Genomic DNA, 21,965 nt, shown 5'->3' on the forward strand with positions numbered 1-21,965 from the left:
GAGCAGAGAGCAGTGAGATAAGGCAGAATGTGTGGCTGCAGGATTTGGGCATCAAAACTCCATCCCAATCACCTAAAAGCTGAAGTGCTACTGAAAATAATAATAATAATAATAATAATAATAATAATAATAATAATAATAATAATAATAATAATAATAATAATAATAATAATAATAATAATAATAATAATAATAATATGTATTTTTTCCTCTTGGCATTAAGTAGAAAAAGGACAAAACCCCCTCACAATTAACTCGTTGTTTCTTGTGCTGACAAATGGCTTTCTGGAGTTGATTAGTCTCAGTGCTCATTTTGAATTATCAGTTCCATATCCAGGCTGTCAGATCCAAGCACCCTGCAGACGAGATGTAGAATATATCACACTGATTCAATATTTATGCTCTGCAATGGGTTTGACTTCTACCCACACACCAAACTTACAAACACTCCAACCCCAGCTAGGGAAGCCCTCAGTAGCCATATCTTAATGAATATTTTCTCCAGCTGAGGATGGAAGAGAGTCAACCTCAGCATGGCCTGGGGGGAAATTGCCAGAGCCTTGTGCACTGCATCAAGCTGACCAGCCTCACCTGGACCACCCACCCACACCCAGGGGCCTGGAGACCATTTGAGCTCAGTTTGGTGTTGTCTTCTCTTCCCTAAACTCTGCTGGAAAAGCACGGGTCTCCAGCTGAGTGTAACTGTGCTGCGTGGCTGTGAGGAGCCATCTGAGCAAGGTGCTAACAAGGTAAGGTTTCTTGTTGCTTCAGGATTCAAGCTGAGGGGTTTGTAACCCAGCCTGTGGTTTACACAATATTTCTCCAGCCCGCTGTGTTACATGGATCCTATTCAGGCTTTGTGCAGGGCTGTGTATCCATCAGGCACCTGACTCCTGTTGGTGCTGATGCTTCGGGTCAGGAATAAGCGCAGGACCCTGCTGCCTGCTGGCAGGGCTGTGGGGAGCAACAGAGCTCAGTGCTTGTACACAAGAGTTCATCCTTTCCTATTTACTTCTGAGTATATTTCATTACGATGCTCTTGTGATGCTTTAGGGCTGGAAACACCAGGAATATAAATCAGATTTTGTCATTGGCAGGTAGCATAGTTATTGCTGCATAGATTTATTTTTTTTACTTGTTAAAATATCACGTGCTTATTTCTGAATCTTATCCATTATGAGAAGCTTGTTACTTTAATAACTTTTTTCTTTCTTTTCCAATTTCTGTAGTAACCATACCCTGTTGAAATACTGTATTTAATGCTTTGCTTCTGATTGGAATTCCTGGCCTGTGTGCTCTCTGTGCTCTGATTGGCAATCTGGTTGTCTGCAGCATGCTGGGCTTTGCCCCTCTTTGCTGGTGGTGGTGGTGATGGAGCCCTGAAAGCCATTCTTCTGCCTCTTTCATGACTATTGAGAGAGCAGGGCTCAGTATTCCCCTTGGGAGGGCAATCAGTGATGGCAGAGCTGCCCATCCACTGGATGAAAAGCTGCCCCACCTACACAGTGAGCTTCAACCCAGAAAGCAGAGCAGGCTGACTGCAGCTATACAGGACAGAGGGAAAAGAACCCACTGCACTGATCAGCAACCACTGCTGACCATGGAAGGAGGGGTTTTGAAGGCAGCTCTTCTCCTGAGTTTTCAGGAATAGCTGCAAGCTCTGGGCTGTATAAACTTTACAGTAAGGCCTGTTTGATCAGATATGAAAAATAGATTGGATGTTTGGGTTTTTTTTCTATAAGCTTCATTTATACTCCTCAGAGTGCTCCATGTAATAATACCAGGAAATAGATTCGCGGGCAGAAGTATGATTTTTAAGTTAACGATGTTCATTTAATTTCAACTCTTGTCTCCTCGATGTGCCTCCTCCTAATGCTCTAAATAGCTCTTCTGCCTCTTTGATGTTTACACCCTTCAAATGCATAAAGACAGTTCTCTACAATTCCTCATTTTGCCAAGCAATACATACTTAGTGCTTTTCATCTCTCTCCATAAATCAATCCCTTTCCTCCAACAGGAGCTAGAATGGGATTTTTTTTTTCTCCTTATTAGATTTGTACTGAGAATTTCTTTTCAGAAACAGATAAATGATACAAGGCTTTTTCATGACAAAGCATCCTATCATACATTATTAGCAAACACTTCCACAGTGTAACAGGAGTAAAAATAGAAGTGGGCTATAAAAAAGGATGTATAGCAGGATGGCATCTAATCTCACAGCATGGCACTAAAAGTAGAGCAGCTCCTTCGCATTTCTTTGCAAATCTTCAAGGGAAAAAATCCGGGAGCCCTGAGAAATGCTCAGCATCTTTTAGTGAAGGATTCTGTTGAATTCTGAGTGATCTTTGACATTGACTTAATGAATTTTCTCCTTATTCGCAACGCCCACCTATTGCTGGCAGTGTGTTCAGCCCCTTCCAGCCAGAACGCAGCCTTTTGCAGGAAACCAACCCAGGAATTGCCCGAGCTACAAACTTTCTGATCCTACTTATCTCAAAAATAAGAGTTTTTAGCATTAGCATTGCTGATTTCCAGTGGATGTTGTCAAATATGGACACGGCAATGTTTCCCCCTGGCAGACCAATGAGTACAAGATGTGCTTCTGGGATTGCTTCTCATGATGGATCCTTTGTGCCCCCATCCAACTGAGGGTATTTTAAAGGCCACGGTGATAAGGAGTGCCTGGGAAAAAGTCGCCCTCGGATCCCCCGTATTCCTGAAAGCAGTTTTGGTAGGAGTCCAACAAACCCTGCAAAAATAGTTTTCAAATGAAATTGCAAATGGAAGATGGGTACTCAAATAGATGACAGTTTCAGCAGCTATTTGTCAGGAAAAGCCCAGGACATGGAGGTTACCTGCCTTGGCAGCTCCTGCCCTGGGATACAGCCCTCCAAAGGAAACTGATACCTGAAACACCCAGCAAAGTGCCAAAGATTTCTCTAGATCTGCTGCCAGAAAAGAGAAACCAGCACAAACCAATGTGGTTTTACAAAAAGCCAAAGCAATAGCAGGAGCCACGGTGTGCTGGGTGTTGTGACCATGCATGCTAATGTTGTCTCGTTCTGACTGTTCCAAGCCCTGGGTTAGAATGGCAGTGGGCAGCTCCCTGTGATAATTTCTTGTTGGATGCCATTGGCTCCACTGCAAATTTGCCTGTTGGAGCAGAAGGCTCCTCTATGCCAGCCAAAACTTGAAAGGCAGACTTCTTAAACTTGGTTTAATATTTCAGAGATGTATAGCCATCTTTTGGCCTCTTTCAACTGTCTTCCTGATGCGTGTTTGAGTGTCAGCCTCCCTCCCTGGGGAGACTAAGAGCTGCTCAGTTCTGCCACCCCTCCTCCTAAAGCAGATTTCTGCTGTCACGCAGACATTTAGCGCAGCAAGAAAATGATGGCTGGGGAGTGCTGGGAGGGAGACTCCTTCAGTTCAGGTTGTGGGTTGGTGGGGAGTCCAAACTGCTCAGTTCACCTACAAACCAAACCGAGACAGTGTTCTTACTACTTGATGAGGACCAGTTGTGCACTTTGGTGCAGAGCAGGTAACGCACCATGTTGCAGGATCCCAGCACTGAGCTGCTCACCCAAATGCTGAGTAGTGCTGCTCTTCTCCTTGTGGCTGAGCAGCAGATGCACTCCTAATACCTTAGGCAACTTGTCAGACTCTTTGCATTTTGCATCTCTGGAAAGTTTCTCTCCCGGGACAGATTTGACCGCAGATGTACCATCCTGCCTGCTGGCCCTTGGCAGTCAGGCACTGCCTGCTGTACCCCCCTGGGCCCTGGCTGCATGATGCCTTGTGCTCAGCTTTGACCATGCCGGGGGCTGTGCTTGCACCTTCCCATGTGGGCATCAAACCTGGCACTGGAGAACCTCCTTAAAGCCAAAAACTATGCTCTCTGCCCTACAAACAGCTATGCAAGCTTGTCCTTGGGTCTCATGCTGTGATCTGATGTGTACACGTAGGTGTGTTTATATTTGCACTCACATGTGTGCATATGTATAAATACATTCACACACGCATGCTTGCTATGTCTGTACAAGCACAAGCTGTCTGTGTTTGCAACACATTCTGTTTCTTAGGGCAACATTTAGGGCTGTGAACTCCCTAAAGAAAAGCCTATCTCTTGCTAAGTGTTTCCAGCATGCCTAACCCTCCTGGGCTTTCATCTCCCAACTGGCTTTTAACATAATGTAAAGAACAGAAATAATATCTTCCATTAAAACTTTATTAGGTAGCTCTTCCACTTAAGAGAGCTGCTTCACTTATTCCCTGCCAAATGAATCCTGGAGTCTGAAAGGATCTGGGATGAGGAGGGGGAAAAAGGGAGACATCCCTAAGTGCTGGGAACCTTCCTGGGAGGATGATCACAGTGCGGGGTCCTGGGCCAGAGCTGGGTGTGGTGGGGCTGCCAAGTGGGATGTGTGGGAGTGCATCTGCCAGCCTGGGCAGCGCCCTTCGTTTCTTGGCCCCTGCTTTTGTATCCTGCTGATTGATGTTGAAATTTGTTGTAATTATTGGGAGCATCAGCCATCTGCTCGCTTCTGCGAGTGTTGTTAAGGCTGCTGGTGGGCTGAGCAATGCAAACTGCAGCAGAGAGTGATGAGTGGCAGCAGCTGACCTTCTTGGGAGCATTTGTATCACTCCTCAGCTTCCCTCTGGCTTTTGCTGTGACCTTTGGCTACGGATCAATCTCAGATTAACGTTTGTTAACAGTAAGCGCCTTAAAATTAGGATACAAGAGGGCAAGTTCTGAAAAGGTTAGATAAGGTTGGGGTAAGTTAATGCAAGACCATGCTCTGTGTGCTGGAGTTTGGTCCGTGTGATCTGTATTTTCCAGTCCCATTGCCTTTGATTCTGGAGCTCAAGTAGGTGGACAGCCCTGGGTTGCTGGAGGCTGGTAGAGGTGTGTTGCAGTGCTGTAAAGATGCTTCAGAGCCCCAGCAATCCAGGAGAAGTGAAGTAATGCACAGAAACGCTCAGAGCTTTTTTCCATATTTGATGTTAATCATTAGGGTAGAGCTGGAATTAGCTTTAATTGATATTAAGAACCGGGAGGAAAAAAAAATGAATCCTCTGGAGAACGAGTCTCTTTAACCTTTAATGATGCAGTAAATAAAATATCCTGTCAGCGTTTGTGCCATAGTAAGGGCTTTCAGAATTCCATATCTGTATGGTGAGGAACTCAGTACTGCTAATTCTCTCCATTACTGCAGACGAAGGTGATGTCAGAGGATAAATTTAGCTGCAGATTTTCCACGTCTCCAAACTATCTGTCATACCTGGTAATTCCCCGTGCCTGCTTCTTGCTAATAGGAAGACAGAGGAAGGAAGAAAGGACTGTGACAACCAGGCATGTTCCGCACATCAGCTTTATCCTTTGTGCACCTTCTAGCATGTAGGCGTCTGATGGCAGAGTATCAATAGAGAATGTATTGAATCATCAGCAGAGGGGAGAAAAGGGAGCAGAGCTGCTTGTTCCTCCTTTTGGGTGAAGTATGTCTGAAAATGTTTCATTTTTCACTTTAAAGGCAAGAGGGAATTGCAAAAGACTTCAATACTTTCGGGACAGTTAGTTTGGTAATAGTCAGGACATTCTTCTCTCTGTCAGGGCTCAGGCTGGTTTGGAGATGCCCAATGGCTGCCATGGTAAGGCACATGAAATATTCCTCTGTTGTAAGCAGGAAATTTGTTTTTCATAAAATCCATTTGATCACCGCAATCAACTGGAATTATTACATCATTTAGGCAAGTTACTGTAACATTAATGTCTGCTCTGTTATGGTTAACTGGGAGAAGGAAACAAATTAGAACTGTTTTTGTCTTTCATCAGAACTTACGCAATAACCGCTCCCGTGTTGTGGGATATATCTCTGCCTTGGAAAGTTCCCAGCACGCCTTCAGAAGGATGGGGAACACAGTCATGCATGATTGTAGAAGTCTTACTTAGGGATGGACCAACACCTCGTGTTTTTTCTGGTCGCCATTTCTTTATCCTTTCACTGTTGCTGCCCTTTGACAATTACTTCCCTGCTTGAAATAACTGCGAGGTCCTGATCTGCAGTGTGTTGTTGCTTTGCTCTTTTTCATTTTTTCTTCTTGCTTTCCTTCTTGGTTGGAATTTAGAAAAATTTAGGGGTGGAAGAGAACAGAATTAACCCAAATTAACTTCAATGTTGAGCTGTTAGGAAGCTTTTCCATCTGACAAAAAGACCCAGATGGGACAACAACATATTCCACAGCTGCCGACATAGGGAAAAATCAACAAGGAGTAGATATGACGGTATCTAGAACAGCAGAAGAGATAAATATCATTTATCAGTAAAAACACTCAAAAGTAGAGCACACTGGGATCTTTGGTTTAAACAGTAGTGCCTCTGGTTTCGAGAGGAAACAGCCAAAAGGGTGGAAATGAATGCAATGGCTGCACAGCTTGCAGAACAGGCAGTTTCCTGGCCTGTCTCCTTCTGAGGGAAGGCTATGGGTGGTGATGGACAGCAGGGCGATGGGAAGGATGGAGGCAGCCCATAAAGGCAAAGTCATTTTATGGAGGTAAGGCACAGAGAATTTGATATCCTTCTGGAAGACTCACCCCATGATTCTGTTGCCCATCATTTGTGGGCTGTTACGATAGTCCTGGCAGGCCATAATGAGCTGACACCAGTTTTTTAGTCACATTTTTCACACTTGGAAGAATAGTGTGTATGGTTACTCTTGTGATCTCCCTGTACAGGGTAGAAATTGCACTGGGATGCAGTTGGCTTACCTGGCTCTTGCTCCCAGCACCATGTGTGTGAGCTTTGTCTGGTTCGTGAGGCACTAAAATAGCTTTCCTCTGTCTCAGTGCAGCTGTTTGGCCTATGTGTGACTTGCTGCTTTCATGGTGATTCCTGCTTTCCTTCCTCCTCACTGAGTCTGGAGTTACTTTAACCTACCACTGTGTTTTCTCTTTGATGGAGAAAAAAAAAGCAGCATTTTTAACCATTCTGTCAAGGCAGGGATGTTGCACTCTTCCATCAGCGCTGGCTGCTGCGGGTCCAGCTGTTTCACCAGAAGCTTTTAACCCCTGCTAAGAGATGTGCAATGCTTTAAACCAAGCACAGCCTTATTGGCAGCACTTCCAACCACGCCTTTCTGTGTACATAGCAAAACCCAAACAATTTTTCACAGATGATGCATCAGAAGGGAGCACTCTAATTGTTTTATCTGCCTTTTGGGACAGCGCAAGCTGCTAACTCTTGAATTAAAGCCAGGGGAACGTTACTGTGTCTTCCTGAAGAACTGATGGCTTTGGTTAAAGGATTCCCAGTGATCAAGAGCCTAACAAGCTGTTGGCTGTCTGCTCTCAAACAGTTAATTGCCGTCACCATTAAAAGGACGTTAATTCTTGAATAAATCTGTACTATGTTGGATTGTAGCATTTGGATCACGTTGCAGTTCAGTCTGCTGGAGACTAAAGATAAAAGCATGTGGGCATGAGAGGAAATTATAGACCATAATAAGTGCATTGAGAAACATGCCTTGGAGCAAAGGATGCAAGGAGGAAGTGAAGGGGTAACTTCAGCTATTTGCATATCTTCCCCAGACCTTTCCCACTTGATCAGCTCCTGCTTGGTTTGTAGGCATCACAGCCAGCACAATACACCAGGGCTAAATAACATGTGAAATCTAGATCCAGGAGAACCTCTCACTTGGCTTTTGATATTTAGTCCCAGTTTATGTGGTCTGGAATGGTCTAAGTTTGCTTGCACCAGGCTGAGCTCCCATGATGAGCAATGCAAGGCAGCAGACCTGAGCCATGCCCAGGAGCAGTGTTCCTCCTGCAGTGCTGTCCCCATCTCCCAGAACTGCAATCTCTCCTCTGCAGCTCTAACACAGCAGAGGTCTGGCCAGTGCTGAACCAGAGGCAACCCCTTAATCAGATGGAGAGGTGGGAGTTGGAGTGTTTGTAAAATACTGTACAAATGGGAGGGCTTGATCGCATTAAATGAAGGATCAGATTCATTAAATTAAGTGGAAAGCAATGTACATGGGTAATTTCAAGGGCTGAGGCTGAATACGGTTTTTAAATAGGAAGTGATCAGCTGCTATACACAACACAGAGCAGCTCTCAAACATTTTTAATGACAGTATTTGTACACACTTTAGTTTAATTAACACATGGCACAGGAGAGGATTGGTAACTAGGATATAGTCTCACACCAGTCGGCTCAATTATAACACAGAAAATTTCAAGCATCAATACACCAAGAAGAAAGTCACCCATCCCTGCTCAGCGAGGTTTGGAGATCTGTGTTTCCATCACACCTTGTTTCTCTTGGATGCAACAATAATTCCTGCTTTCCAGATGGAGACATCCCCTTAGAAGGGAGTGGATGATCAGCTTCTCATTTGGATTTAGTTCTTGATTTCTGCAATCAAATGAATGGGGCTGTGTATTGCCACTGCCCAGTGATCCAGGTTACATTTCTGACAGCCATGTTATTTGGTAAATATGTAGTAATTGCTTCCAGAATGAGCTGAAGTTGCACTTCTGTGTCTGTGCGTGGATGAGAGTTTTCCTGCGGTGTGTGATCCCTTTGTTAGCACAGGGCTCAGTAGACAGCAGGGAACTGAGGCAGACACAGTTGTGTTCTATGCATTGGCAGTGTTGGTCCGAGGGACTAACTTGAGAACGATGGGCTTCTCTGGGGTCAGGAGTCCCTGTGAAAGCAGCTTGAGAGGGATCTGGAACAGAGAGAGGGAAAAAGAGCACATGAAGGTAGGAAATGAAATGAGATGAAAGGAAGGAAATTCAGCCATTACTTGGGTACCAATCGGTCGTCTCTGTGTTCCTCACCTGAGTTTCTTTGCAGACCTGGAAGGTGAAGTTCTGCAATATGGCAGCGATGGCAACTTTCAGAGTCAGGAGAGCAAATCGCATCCCGATGCAGTTCCTGGGACCAGCTCCAAAAGGCAGGTACGTGTATGGGTCAATGCTGTCTTTGTTTTCCTTACTGAACCTGGGTAACAACACATGTTGGGGATAAAATGAAGGCCGCAAGAAAGCAAAAACATAAATGTCTTTACTTATTTGGAGATCTCCCACTGGTGCCCTATGCAAACTTGCTCGTTTTTATGCCATTACGTCTCAGCAATAAAGGTACACAAAGATGGACTCTAGCTATCTACACACGTGCCTTCAGCAAACCTAAAGGTTGTATACAGGATCTTATGAGGTGTCAATATTATTCTCCCCAATGAGATTACATTGCTTGAAACCCTGCTTTAACTGCAAAGCTCATTTTCTTCTTAAAATGACATTTTCATGAGCCTGCGATTTCTTTTTCGTATTGTTAGTGAAAAGATAGGAAGAACACCATTAGGAAGCTAATCAGATTAATACTTAATTACTATGTGAGGAAAAAGCAGCAAGGATCTCTCTTCTCTTTCATTACGTGTTTTGCAGTTTCGTACCTTTCTGGTCTGAACTCCTCTGGGTTTGGCCAGTACTCAGTGTTGCGGTGCAAGGTGTAAGGTGGGATGATAACAATGGTTCCTTTTGGAATGGTCACCCCATTTATTTCCACATCTCTCTTGCAGACCCTCTCAATCCGTCCTCCGAGGGGATAGAGCCGGAGGGTTTCACTCACGGCCATGTCAAGGTAATCCAACTGCATTATTGCTTCATATGTGAGCGGAGCCTGTGGACAACAGGTGAGATGTGATCACGTCTGTTGGCATAAGGACTGGTTTTTCCTAAAATGAGTGTTGGAACCAATGTCCCCATCCCCTCCTGCCCCAGCTATGTTTCAAATTCATTGAAGAACAAAGTACAAGGTAGAAATTGCATTGTTGGTTATATTTCCTATCCGTGAGTGGTGGAAATGCCTATCAATTAATCTGCTCATGGGTGCAGAGTACGGCAAACAGGTTTGTTTGGGGCACTGATCTGTAAAGCTTCAGCTGCAAAAAGAAAACCACTACAGGGCTGAGCTGTCTGTGTGTGCCTTGGAGCACTTGGAATATCCCAGTGGAGGATGTTTCAGAGCTATGGTCATTGTCCTGACTGGGTTAGGAGGACAGCAGGTACAGAAGGTTTGGGACCATCATTTGGCATCCCCTTACCTTGTTGGGTAGAACAGTATCTATTTCATCCACCACCTTCTGCTGTACATCAGGATGCAAGGCGAGCAGGTAAGCCAGGTAAGAAAGTGTGTTACTGGTGGGCTCATACCCAGCAAAAATGAAGATGAATGCTTGTGACAGGACCTCTATGTCACTCAGGGCTGGAGGAGAAAGGATGTGGAGAGTTGAGAAATGGTGCTGATGATTCCAGAGAGGAACAAGGAGCAATGGGTGGGGTTGGGGCAGGTTTGTTTTGGTTTTCTGGTTACACATCTATGGCTGCTCTGTGTGAAATGCATCATTTGATGAGAGGAGTCAGAGAATTTCCTGGGTAAATATGATTGACTCCCTGCCAAGGGACCTTCTGGTGCTGGCAGCAGGGGATGGGCTCCAGCCTGGAGCTGAGCAATGGGCATCCTTGGAGCCTTCCTCTGGGAAACAGCTCCCCATGTTTTCCTTGCTCCCACAGACCCTGCTCCCCCAACATGTGGATGCTGTTACCTTTATGTGAGTGCTTCCCATCACTGATCCCGTTGCTGTCTGATTTCTGGGATTCAATCATCATCTGCAGGAAATCTACTCTGCCCTGCAAAGAGGAGCAGAATTTCTTTGGTGACAGGTCCTTGGGGGAGCTCAGACAAAGCCCTCACATCCTGGGCACTGCTCTAAAACTGGAAGCATCTCTGCAATGCATGTGGCTTTCCTGTTGTAAAACGCAGCCCTTATATTCTATTTCAAAACCAATCTACCTTTTTCATGAAGGCACTGGATAGGAAAGCGGTGTCTCAAAAGGAATTTCAGAAAAGGGATCCAAACTTCTCATAGGGAGAAAATTGCTGGGAAACATTTTCTGTGTTTGAAATGGGAGATGGGAGGGCACAATCCCAAGAGGCAGCGCTGCTGTCCAGTGCCCCTGTGCTGCCTACTCTGCTTTCTCTTATCCCCTTCCTAATCTTCAAAGAAGACAAGTGGCTTAGTCTGCTGTTTTATCACAAGTTTTGCAAACCCAGGCTTAATCTCATTCTGCCTTTATCTGGATTCCGCCTTAGATCATGGGTGTACAAAGTCCACTGTGCTTCTCTGCCAGCGCTGTTCAAATGAGACCTTTCCCAAGGCATTAAAAGTGTGTTTACAACATAGTAGTTCAGGAATCCATGCTGAGTTACTGGACTTTGGCTTCATCTTTGGTATCATCACCCTTAAGTGGTGATATTTCACATGATTGTAATGAGAAAAAGGAAGTTGCTGCCACAATTGATAACGAGTTCATGCCTGCTTACCTTGTAAGTCTCTCTTTCACGATCCTTCTTAATTTTGTCAATAGACCTCATGAAGAAATCTACAGCATTACTGTCAAAAAAGCTGATGTTCATCTTGGCCATAAGAGGGATAAGGAACGGACATACGACTGAAAAACAATTTGAGATTGGATTTCTGTAGTGTAAATAAGCCCTACCTCGTATAAAATAAGCTACAAGTGTTTCTGAGGAAAGTATCCATGCTAATGACAAATTACTTCCCTTCTTTTCTTTCTTTGCCTGAGCTTTGTTCCTTTCCTCGTGGGATAGTTTATCTTCACCCAGCCCTCTCCCATCTTCATGTGAACTGGGCATAACTGAGCTGGGTATAATCTTTGCTTTAAGAGACAAAGAACGTGTCACCTTTTACTATGGCACCTACCACCATTATTTTTCTTGCCCACCTCCTTCCTGGTGTTGTAGTGTGGAGCTATCAGTGAGGAAACAACAAGGCAAAAGCCATCGAGTCTTCTGTGTTAGTAACTGCCCATTAGCTAATCTAGAAGATGCACCGGTGTCTGGTATGCTTGCTAAGCTCAACACCTGAATTAAGTTTTCTTTATAAAGTTATTTACATGCCAAGACGAAGACTGGATTAGCAAAGTCAAACTTGGTCAGTTTCTGCATCTCTCTGACAAAGGGGCTTTTGGGGTTGTTCATGGAGTCGATGTTCACACCAAAGGAAGTGCTGGTGACTACGTCCATGCTGTAGCTTCCAAAGAAGCTGAGGAAAAGATGGAAAAGACACTGTGGTTAAATATTTGATGTGAGTATAATTTTCCTAGTGCCTATGCCACATTCCAGTCTAAATTCTTGTTGAGAGCTCCTGTGTTGAGATGGTATTTGTGATGGTAACTAGGAGGTATTTAGGGTGAAAAAGAATGGACATATATGTGGGGGAAAGTGGGTTTTCCTGTGAAATTCAGCCATCATGGACCTGAGTGCACATAGGGTGAGGCTGGAGTACTATTTTCCCCCTTCTAATTCCCTGTTGAATGCTCTCTGTGGGTCTCTGCCTTTAGGAATACTCTAACATCCCAGTTCAGTTTTCCCCTTAGCATTCCCAGCCAGGTTCCCAGTGCCCCACACCTCATGTCAGAGGTTGGTTTTGCTAGCAAGCAAACTGTGTTCAAGTAATGGAAGAGTCCCAGCACCTGCTACCAAAGCTTGCTGCTTAGCCTGCTGCTCCCAGCAGCTACTTACTCCTTCACAGGGACAGAGCTGTCCTTTTCCACTCTTTTTTGAACATTTTTCACCAACATCTCCCCAAAGTGCTTCATTGTAGGAAACATCTGCAACACAAAGCAGAGATGGATACTACAGTGCATTCTACTCCTCTAAGGCAGGCTTACGGAGGCTGCAGGGATTTTCAGGAATATTTGCAAATACAATTTCTCTGCTGTGTTATTACTTCGTGTCTGTTTTTTCCTCTTTGCGTTAGGCATAAATTAAACAGGCCAAAGAAATCAGACCCCTGTGACTATCTCAGCCAGAAAACAACCTCCTGACTTTCTGATTTAGCCTGAGCTCCACCCTCTGTGTTTTACCTCCTTTAGCTTCCCACTGGTGAAGGTTGGAGAGAGCACAGTACGGAGCCTTTTCCACTGATCATCTTCAGCTAATGAGACAGCATTCCTCAGCTCCCCTGCTAGATCTATGTGCTGGAGGGAAGAAGGTGAGGTGTTAAACCCAGGAAGGTTTGCAGTTTACTGGCAGGAATGGGGGTGTGTACATAAGTATATACATCACACACTTTCCTGCAGTCAGCAAACTGAGGTGCCATCTCCATAAACAGTATAAGCATCCAAACAGGCCCAGTGCCCGAGAGCATGAGCGTGCTCACACCTGGCAGCATAGCTCAGAGCCTGCACCCCAGCTGGTTCACACAGTCTCTCAAATTCATCCTCTGTGCCTCTGTGTATACAGAGAGAGGGGTGAGCAGTATTTAGAGTGCTGGCGTGCAGTCTGGTTTATGCAGTCCCCAGGCTCTGAGGCAGGGGAACAGTGACATACAGTGGCTGCTTGCAGTAATCCCAACAGTGCAGTCCCAGTCCCTCTGGGAAGCCCTGTGCACAGTTAGCGTGATGTTCTCCTCCTGCATTTTGTTTTCTGGGCTGTGTGGTACACGGCAGTGCTGCCCTCTTACCCTGCGGTTGGTGAAGGTGGAGTAGCATTCTTTCACTAGGACGGTTTTGATGATCTGTGGGTCCATGACAACCAATGCAGGCTGTCTGCCATCATAAATCCTGGTGGGGGGAGAGAGGAGAGAGGTGAACAACCCCAAATAGTTGAGCTGTGAGGCTTGGCTGATGCCCATGAAAGAAAATGTGTTAAGCAAACCCTCTTCCATCACTAGCCTCACTGTTCTGCAAGAGCTGAAGTGCAGAAATGTAGAAATTGGAGATGGAAGAGGACTTACAGACCATCTCCCATCTGTTTTTGTTAATGATAAAGGGGCCTTAGGCCCTTCCAGATGCACTGGGAAATGAGGGATCAGTCCCTCAAAGGACCAGATACTAAATGAAGCATCTTCTCTTTCTCCCTTGGTTCTCTGTGTTTTTCCAGACTCTTAAACACATTACAGTATTAAAAGGAAACTTGTTCGACCCCTTCCAATCTCATGAATTTGGTGTCTGGAGACTTGGGCTCCAGCACTGAAATAGCCTTGGAGATAAAGCTTGAGCCTTGCTATTGTCTTTTTAAGCTGCCAGTTCTGAATGCTCTCCTGGAGCAGATATAGATTTGACCAGATTTTGTATGTATCTTCCCCTTTCGTGCCAAGATATGTTTCTTGGACTCAAAGTTGTAAACTCCTGTAGGGGCCAATGGGTGCATTGCAGAAGGTATGTACATTTGCAGCCCAAGCTATAGCAGAAGCTGTAAAAGCCATAGGAGATGTCTGCAGGAGAGTGGCAAGAGCTGCTGAAGTTTGCAGGGCTGGGTCAGTGGTATGAGGAAGATCTGCAGTGATTTTTCTGTTTGAACCAGAGAAACTTGAGTTCCCAGTTCTAGGTTCCCACTTAAATAATGAGAGGCACTGCCATTGATTTTTTTAGGGGTGAGGACCTTTTGTTATTGGCTTTGGAACAGCCTTCCTAGTACGGGTCAAAGCAATTTCCACATAGAATGACAGCGGCACAGCCCTGTGCATGCCATGCTTTAACATGAGCCCCGTGTGCACCCAACCAGTGCTGTGCTCATTGAGCTGGGACCATCAGGGCTGTAGGGAAAGAGAGCTTTCTGCAGTGATTTCTTTCTCCCCTTTGTATGGATTGTGATTTTAGCTCAAGAAGAGATGGCTGGTACATGCAAATACTTACCCCCAGATTTTCCCATACTTCTGGAAGCACTCAGTGTCAAATTCCAAGAAGCCCTGTGGGAAACAATTTAAGAATGAATTCAGGGCACAGTGGAGGAGATGATGCTGGAGATAGATGGTTGGGAGGAGCATCTCCAAGATGATGCTGAGGGCTGTCGCCAGTGCTCCCCTCCCTGGAAGCACTGCAGAGGACACAGGAACGTGTACTATGCTAATATGTGCTCCTGAGCCCTCGTCCTGCATGGTCTTTGCAGAGCCTGTGTGTTGGAGCAGAGCCTGGCATTTCGAGATAACCTGTCATTGTTGTATATCTACTCAGCTACAGCTGTAGGCATCTCTCAAGCCAGGGAGCATGCAGTTACTTACTTTGCGGTATTCCAGGCATGTCCCAAAGAAAGGCAGTGGTTTTGGCCCAGGAATGCCCAGCTTCTTGAACAAACCAAATGGCCATGTTCCATATCTGTAGGACAGAAAACACAATGGAGCACTGTGTTGCCATGGCTCTTGAGCTATAGCAGTGTCCCCTTGGTTCTGTGTAGAGGTGGTTGAATCAGGAGCTAGATATAAGTGGCCTGAAGGATTATTGCCTGGTAAAACAAACACAGTAGGGCCCATTTCTGCCATGCATCCTCAAAGAGATGGTGTGGGGTTAAAGCATCTGCCTTGTAAGAGCATAGGGGCTCTGGTGGGAACAGGACCTTGAAGTCTTTAGCAACATGCAAAAGAGGAGCTCATTGCCAGCTGAAAGGAGAGGTGGAAAACAAAGCTGGGAGAAGGAACACCAAGCTCACATGTTTTCATTGAAGGGGAATCAAAGCTGTGCCAGCAGTGATGTCCCAAACAGGGCTTTTGTCAGGCTGCACTTTAATTTCATTTATTGTTCTCCCTCCCCACAGCCCCCCGTCAGCACAGTGGTGCATCAGGAACTCTCCTCTTGATAGCGTTCTCTTTAGATTTTATTGACGGCTTTGCAGATTTCTTCCCTCTGAAGCACCCTTTTTTGGCAGCTGTAAAGTTATTACTTCTACCTCGGGGCCTTCTGTTTCTCAACAAGGGCCCGGGCTGCAGCCCTTTGAAGCTCGTCTTTGGCTGTGTTGAAAGAGCTCTTCAAAATATTTGCTTTTGGTTAGGAGCTGCAGCTCCCCAAGCGAGCGGTTCATTGCAGAAGGGATGTAAAGCTGCAAAGGTTTGGCAGAGGGATGTTATCAGAGATCCTGTTTGGGCTTAGAGATGGTGGCAGCACGGCTGTGCCCTGGGGCAGCTTTGCTGTAAAGCTGGGGAAATAGAGGGGTTTTGATGGAGATGATAACTACGCCAAACATAGCAGCCCCAAATGCAATGGGTGTCCCCAGCAGAGAGGTTCTGCTGGAGCACACAGCTGGACCTCATCCTATGGTCCAAACCGGGTGGGCAAAAATGAGGGAACGGACATTTGTCGGCACTCAGTCTGTCAGTTTTTAATGTCTCTGTCAAATGTTAATTCAGTGCAAAGTATAAAATGTTTATGGATTCTCACTCATAATGTTCACGGGCAGCTGGGGCTGCTGGAGGAGCAGGGAATGCTGAACTTGGCTGTTTGCAAAAGCCTGCAATGCTATAGGAACATAGGCGAGGGCTTAATCTACTTGAAACGTAGCCAGGGAAATGCAATCTAATGCTCTTATGGCTAAAACGTGACATAATTTTTGGCAGGAGGAAAAGGGTCGTTCATTATGAAGCAAGAGAATAATCATTACATCTTCTTATCACAGAAGTGAACCAGAAATGCCCGGTCACTGTTCATGTGTGGACTGGGACAGCATTTCCCTGGACAGGTACAAGGTCTGTAGGCAGCCTCCTGGTGCTGATGGGCACTGAAGGTCTATTTTAGCTCAGATATCAGCACAGACATCTGAGTTTCATCCTTTTAGCAGCAAAAGAATTGCAAATGGCTGCGGGAGGTGGGAGTGTGGCAGCCAGCGGTCCTGCATTGCCAGAGTTATCAGGATAGGAAGGTTTGGGTCAATCATGAGGGTCCCCAGTGGGTTTGTGAGGGTTCCAAATCACAGGAATGGGTTCAAAAAAAAAGCAAGGCCAGAAATTTGCAGTTTACTGAACCATCACAGCTGGAGCACTGCCAGGGCAGATAAATGGGTTGTGCTCATGTGCACCACATTAATCATTAAGGTTTATGGCCAGCAACATGCTGTCTTGCCTAAGGGCTTGTCAGCGCTACAAAGTTTGTCAGTCCAGTCTTGTAAGCAGGGACTTCCAGGGGAGATGATGTGCATCCCAGCAGAGGGGAATTTTCAGCCAACCCCTCTGCAGTGCAGCAATGAGCAGCACCAGCTGGGTGAACAACAGCATTTTCTTGCTGGCACAGCTGCCTCCACAGGAACTGCCTGATGGGTTTGTCTGGAAAGCCAGGAGCAGGAACTGAGCTTGCTCTGGGCTTGCTTCCTTCCTCCTATAAAGGGCTGAGGGGGAACCAGGTGTGGGTGATGTTCCCCTGGGTACACGCACATGAATATCTGTGCTATGCCCCTATATGTAGCACCTTTGTACTATGAAGGAGCTGGGTGAGAGCTGGTCCTATAGCTGCTCTACTGGTGCCTTGCTGCTGCTCCCTACCTTTGCAGGTTGCCAGTAGTATCATTTACTGCCTGCTCTCCTCCACAGAGCAACCTCACTTGGAGGGGCACTGTCTTCTTCAGGTTATTTCTGTTGACAATGAGCCATGCCAGCTAATACAATCCATGGTAACAAATGCTTGATGCCATTATAATTTGATTATTGCCTTACTATTGCTTAGTAAAAACACTGCAAAAGTGCCTGTACACGTTCCAAACCGTGGAGTAAGATCACTCATCCATATGGTCTTCAGGCTCCTATCCTAGTTTTCAGAACATTTTAGAGACTGGAAATCACACCTATCTACTTGTTCTGAAGCAGATGATTTGCATGAGAATGAACAGCAGCAAGAATAGGAAAATGTCACGTACATAGAACCAATACAGTCTATTTTACTCACGTTATCAGGAGGGCTACAAAAACAAGCAAGAGGATCCAGGTTTCAATGGAGAAGAAAGGAAGAAGGTTCATTGTGGCTCTCCTCTAGTTGGCCTGGAGATCTGTCTGTATGCGTCTGTCCATCTGTCACAGACCGCAAGAACCAGGAGTGTTTGGAGATCAGTAGTATATGGTGTCCAATCACATGATGTGGGGGCTGGCCTCATGTCCCAAAGGAGGAGGAGTAAAAAGACAAAGGTAACAAATACGGTATTCTCAGAACTGTAATCCACATGGCAGATAAACACCTCACTGATCTGATTCTGATTATGCAAAACATGCAATGACATGAACTTCAGCTAGTCTATCTGTTGTGATAGTGATGACTGACTTCTTATTGAGTCATGCTCCCAGGCTCCAACACCGAAATAAATACAGCCAAGTTAGAAAGAAAAGGTAAATCCCAAAGCAGGTGTCAGAGCTGGTTTACAAAAGGCTAAGGGAAAGAAAACTGAAAAGGTTATCAGTACGCTGCATGACAAGATCTTTTCTGGCAGCTGAATTAACTTTGGCAAAACTTAAGATTTTGTTTTAAATATCTGTATTTCTGTATGTGTTGTGAAGAGCAACTACTGCCTGCTTCCTTCCATAGTAGGCCAGCATCTGATTACTCCATTTGCTCCAATAGACTATGAAGGCTTTACAAGTCAACTTTTCCTTCTGGGCATCTTGAAAGAGAAATGCTGTTGTTTCACAGCGATGAGCTAAAGTGCCATCAGTTCCAAAACAGCAGCCTGGGGCTCAGGAAAAATCCTCTGCAGCAGCTGGCAAAAAAGTGAAAACACTAATTTTGCAATGGTTACCTCACAAGAATGGTGCAGAGTTGATAACACCCTGAGGCATGGATGGGGTGAAAATTACAATGGTGAGAAAGTCTGGCCATTTGGATGGTGTTTGATGTTAGTGGTCATAGCACTGGGGCAGAAGACATGTGGTTTGTTCTGATGTGAGATGGAGAAACCTTAAGTCTTCTTTTAGAACATCAGAATGAGCAGTTCACTTCCTATTGACAGAATTGCTGTTGTTGGAGGGAGGTTGACTGAACACGCTGAGTACTATTGTACACATTAGGGTTGCATTTGTCTCCTAGGGTGTTGCTCTTATTGATGCTGGGTTGACCAATAAGTGCATTGCAGTTCATGCGGTGACGTGGGACGCTCTGAGAGCCACCCTCTGATTTATCTCAGGAACATTTCTGTATCGTTTCACCCTTGCCTGACTCCTGCTCTGACCTTCAGGAACAGGCTGTTTTGCAATAAGCAGCCTGCACAAGCTCAGCATGAACAAACAAGCTCATGCATTTGTTACACATGCCCATGTTGGATCTTGTGTCTCTTGATTCAGAGATGTTTCAAGTGCATGTGGTTAAATGGGTGCTTTCCCATCCAGGCATTTGCTACATCAGTGTCTGTTTTTCCAGGATTCTATTTTGCACGCTTTGTCATTTCCTTGACGTCTGAATTTACTGGACTTACTGTTAGAAAACCACTTAATACCATTTATCCACAGAAGAGGGTTGCTGCAGGGTTGCCTGTTCTCGCTAAAAATAACCTTTAGTCATTGCCCTGTGTGTGACTCCTAAGGGTGAGAATGGTCTCTGGAAAAACTTGAATGAAATAATGGATGTAGAATCTTGTGTCTGGTTTTGAGTTGGAATCTTAACAGCCAATGCCAGGTGAGCTTTTTATCCTTTAAAACAATAGTAATAATAATTAAAACAACAACCAAACTTTCCTTGAGAAAGTTGATAGAAAAATAAGTTTAGGACTAATCCATGGCAAATGAAAGTCAATGACCCAAGAAGTAATGACCGGTTTTCATGTCATGTTTTCAGACCAGTCCAGAGCTTGGCTTATCTCCCAGCTTGCCCTCTGTTGAACCTGCATGCCTCTTCCAGCAACCCATACTGCCCCAAGCTGCTGGGCATGTGAGCTGGGCAGAGCTTGGAGTGTGTCCTGTATTACAAGTGGTTTTGCACCTTCGGAGGGGAGGACGGGAGGAAGCTTCTGCTCTCCATCTCTGAAGAGGAGGAGATGTTGGCTTTTGGCATCGTCTCCAGCCAAGGATGATCCCAACCTCAGTGGGAACCCTAACCCATTTCCTATCTCTCCTCTCTCTGGCTGGTTGGAGGAGTTGAGTATTGCCATGGGCCAAGAGGAAGAGATTTAAAAAACCAAACATTGCAGTAAATTCCAAGGAGAACTGAGCTGCTTTTCTACTTCTAATGCCACTAAGTAGCTCAGATTAATGGATTAATGGCTTTCAGGAAAGCAAAATAACACCAAGTTTTTATTTGCAGTGTAATGAAAGGAGTGCTCCTAATCCAGGTTGTGAACAAGGTGTGATCAGCAAGAGGGTTTTCTTGTGCAATAATAACAGGGACAGCACAGTAGCATGGGAGAGCATGTATTTCTTTCACAGGCCATGAAACCAAGTGATGTAGGGTAAGAAAAGCACTGTGGAATACAATTATAACTGGGGCACAGGTGTGGAGGAGAAAGAATTGCTAGGAAGAGAAAGAGCTACTGGCAAACATGAATAAGTAAAACAAGAAATGAAAACAAAGCCCACAATAGGCAGTATTTTGTGTTGAATGATGAAGTTTTGATGACTGAAAGGACTGCGTGGGAATAGGAAGGTCCAGGTTGTATGAGCCTGAATCTTTAGGTTCAACCCACTTTTGAACGTGACCATGAAAGCATCTCCTGAGATGCTTTAGCGAGTTTGATTTTGATTCCTGGGTTGGGCTGGTTGCAGTAGGGACTTGGTGATACTACCAGGGCAATAAATATTGTTGGGGAGTTGTCTTGCTGTGGAGCACTTCAGCTTCTCCTGATAAAGATCAGAAAACTGCTGCTGATTGTGACACGGTTCAGATAATCCCTATCTGGGAGATGGCAGATTTTTGCTCTAAAGACACCCCAAAATTGGCAAGCAGTGGAACTGGTTCAACTTCCATGTTGGTAATTCATTAAAGATATTCTAGATGAGCAGTCAGGAGCAAAATTACCTTGGGCTGAGCAAAGTGTATTCATTTAGTTTGCCATAAATGGAAGCATGAACTAAGTGAACAAATTAATGAAATGAACTAGTGAAAGGTGTGGACCTTTAATGTAGGCCATGCCAAGACTCCTTTTTAAGTCACAGATGCTAATGTTCTCAGCCAGCTGTGTGCCAAGAGCCTTGTAGGAATGGATTCTACACCCAGCTGGCTGAACGTCTATACTATAAAGGATGTGAGGAATAAGCCAGTCAGATAGGAAGGGGAGAAAGAGAATGAGTCTGTAGATCAAGGTAAACCATCCTAAGATCTGCCCCATAAGATCTTTAGGTAGTAGAACTCATTTGTGTGCCAAACTTGGAGCAGCTCTTGGCTGAATGTAGCGGTTCACTGGGGTCAGATTAGGGAGTGCAGCGTTATCAGTGGCATCCCTCAGCCCTTGGAGAGGTGCTCCACAAATCTTTGTTTGTTTAGTTTGATGAAGGAATAGCTGGGCCAGAAGGGGATTGGTGGGAGATAAATGCCAGGTAGAAGAGCTATTTCATCACATTATGACTTTGGCATAGAGACAAATGGATATAGCCCAGCCATGAGTGAGTGCCGGGCTGGAAATGAGCACAGTCCCAGCCTGGAAAGCTCAGGATTTTGCCCATCGTGGTTTGGGGGTGAAAAAGCAAAGCTCAGATAATGCAAAGAGGGCCTAGATAAGACAGCTGTTGGTGGGAGAAGGGAGTAAATACATTGAATTACTTATCAACACTCTTCTGCCAGAGCAGTGTGAGAAGTTCACTTCCTGCATAGGCAGAAGCTGTGGGGAGGTAACCTATTTATTTTCCCTGATATGTGGTTGTTTAGCTACCCAAAGGAAAATACTTCATAATGAAGGCTACATCTTGTTGTCAGTGGTTAAAATATTGATACGCTGCTGCTGGATAAAAAAAATCAATGTATTTAGAGGGGTCTCTAATGGTACTTTATGTAGTTCTGTGTGTGGATGACTGATACCCTCCTGTACGTAGATTTCCTTGGGATTTAAAAAGCTCACAAGAAACCTCAACAAAAAAAGTAATTAATTCCCCTGGATGTTTTGTTCCATATACCGAGCTTTGGAACAACACCGAAACTAGGACACTTTTCTGATGTTTTTCTTCCTTCATAATCTTTCTAATATATCATTATATACCTTCTCATTCTA

At 45.0% G+C, this 21,965-nt stretch overlaps 1 protein-coding gene across 1 annotated transcript; it reads right to left on the reverse strand.

The window, feature by feature from the left end:
- Nucleotides 1-8,100: 8,100 nt before the first annotated feature.
- On the reverse strand, nucleotides 8,101-17,890 carry LOC107320785 (cytochrome P450 3A9-like). The gene is made up of 13 exons (XM_015877005.2): nucleotides 17,732-17,890; nucleotides 15,088-15,181; nucleotides 14,723-14,775; nucleotides 13,549-13,648; nucleotides 12,950-13,063; nucleotides 12,606-12,694; nucleotides 11,978-12,126; nucleotides 11,385-11,512; nucleotides 10,606-10,690; nucleotides 10,105-10,265; nucleotides 9,454-9,680; nucleotides 8,837-8,999; nucleotides 8,101-8,724 (listed from the first exon to the last, which is right to left on the reverse strand). The coding sequence occupies exons 1-13, from the start codon at nucleotides 17,800-17,802 to the stop codon at nucleotides 8,632-8,634; spliced, it is 1,527 nt and encodes a 508-aa protein (XP_015732491.1). The 5' UTR covers nucleotides 17,803-17,890; the 3' UTR covers nucleotides 8,101-8,631.
- Nucleotides 17,891-21,965: the final 4,075 nt, after the last annotated feature.

Source organism: Coturnix japonica, chromosome 14, assembly GCF_001577835.2.
Source record: "Coturnix japonica isolate 7356 chromosome 14, Coturnix japonica 2.1, whole genome shotgun sequence".
Taxonomy (NCBI): domain Eukaryota; kingdom Metazoa; phylum Chordata; class Aves; order Galliformes; family Phasianidae; genus Coturnix; species Coturnix japonica.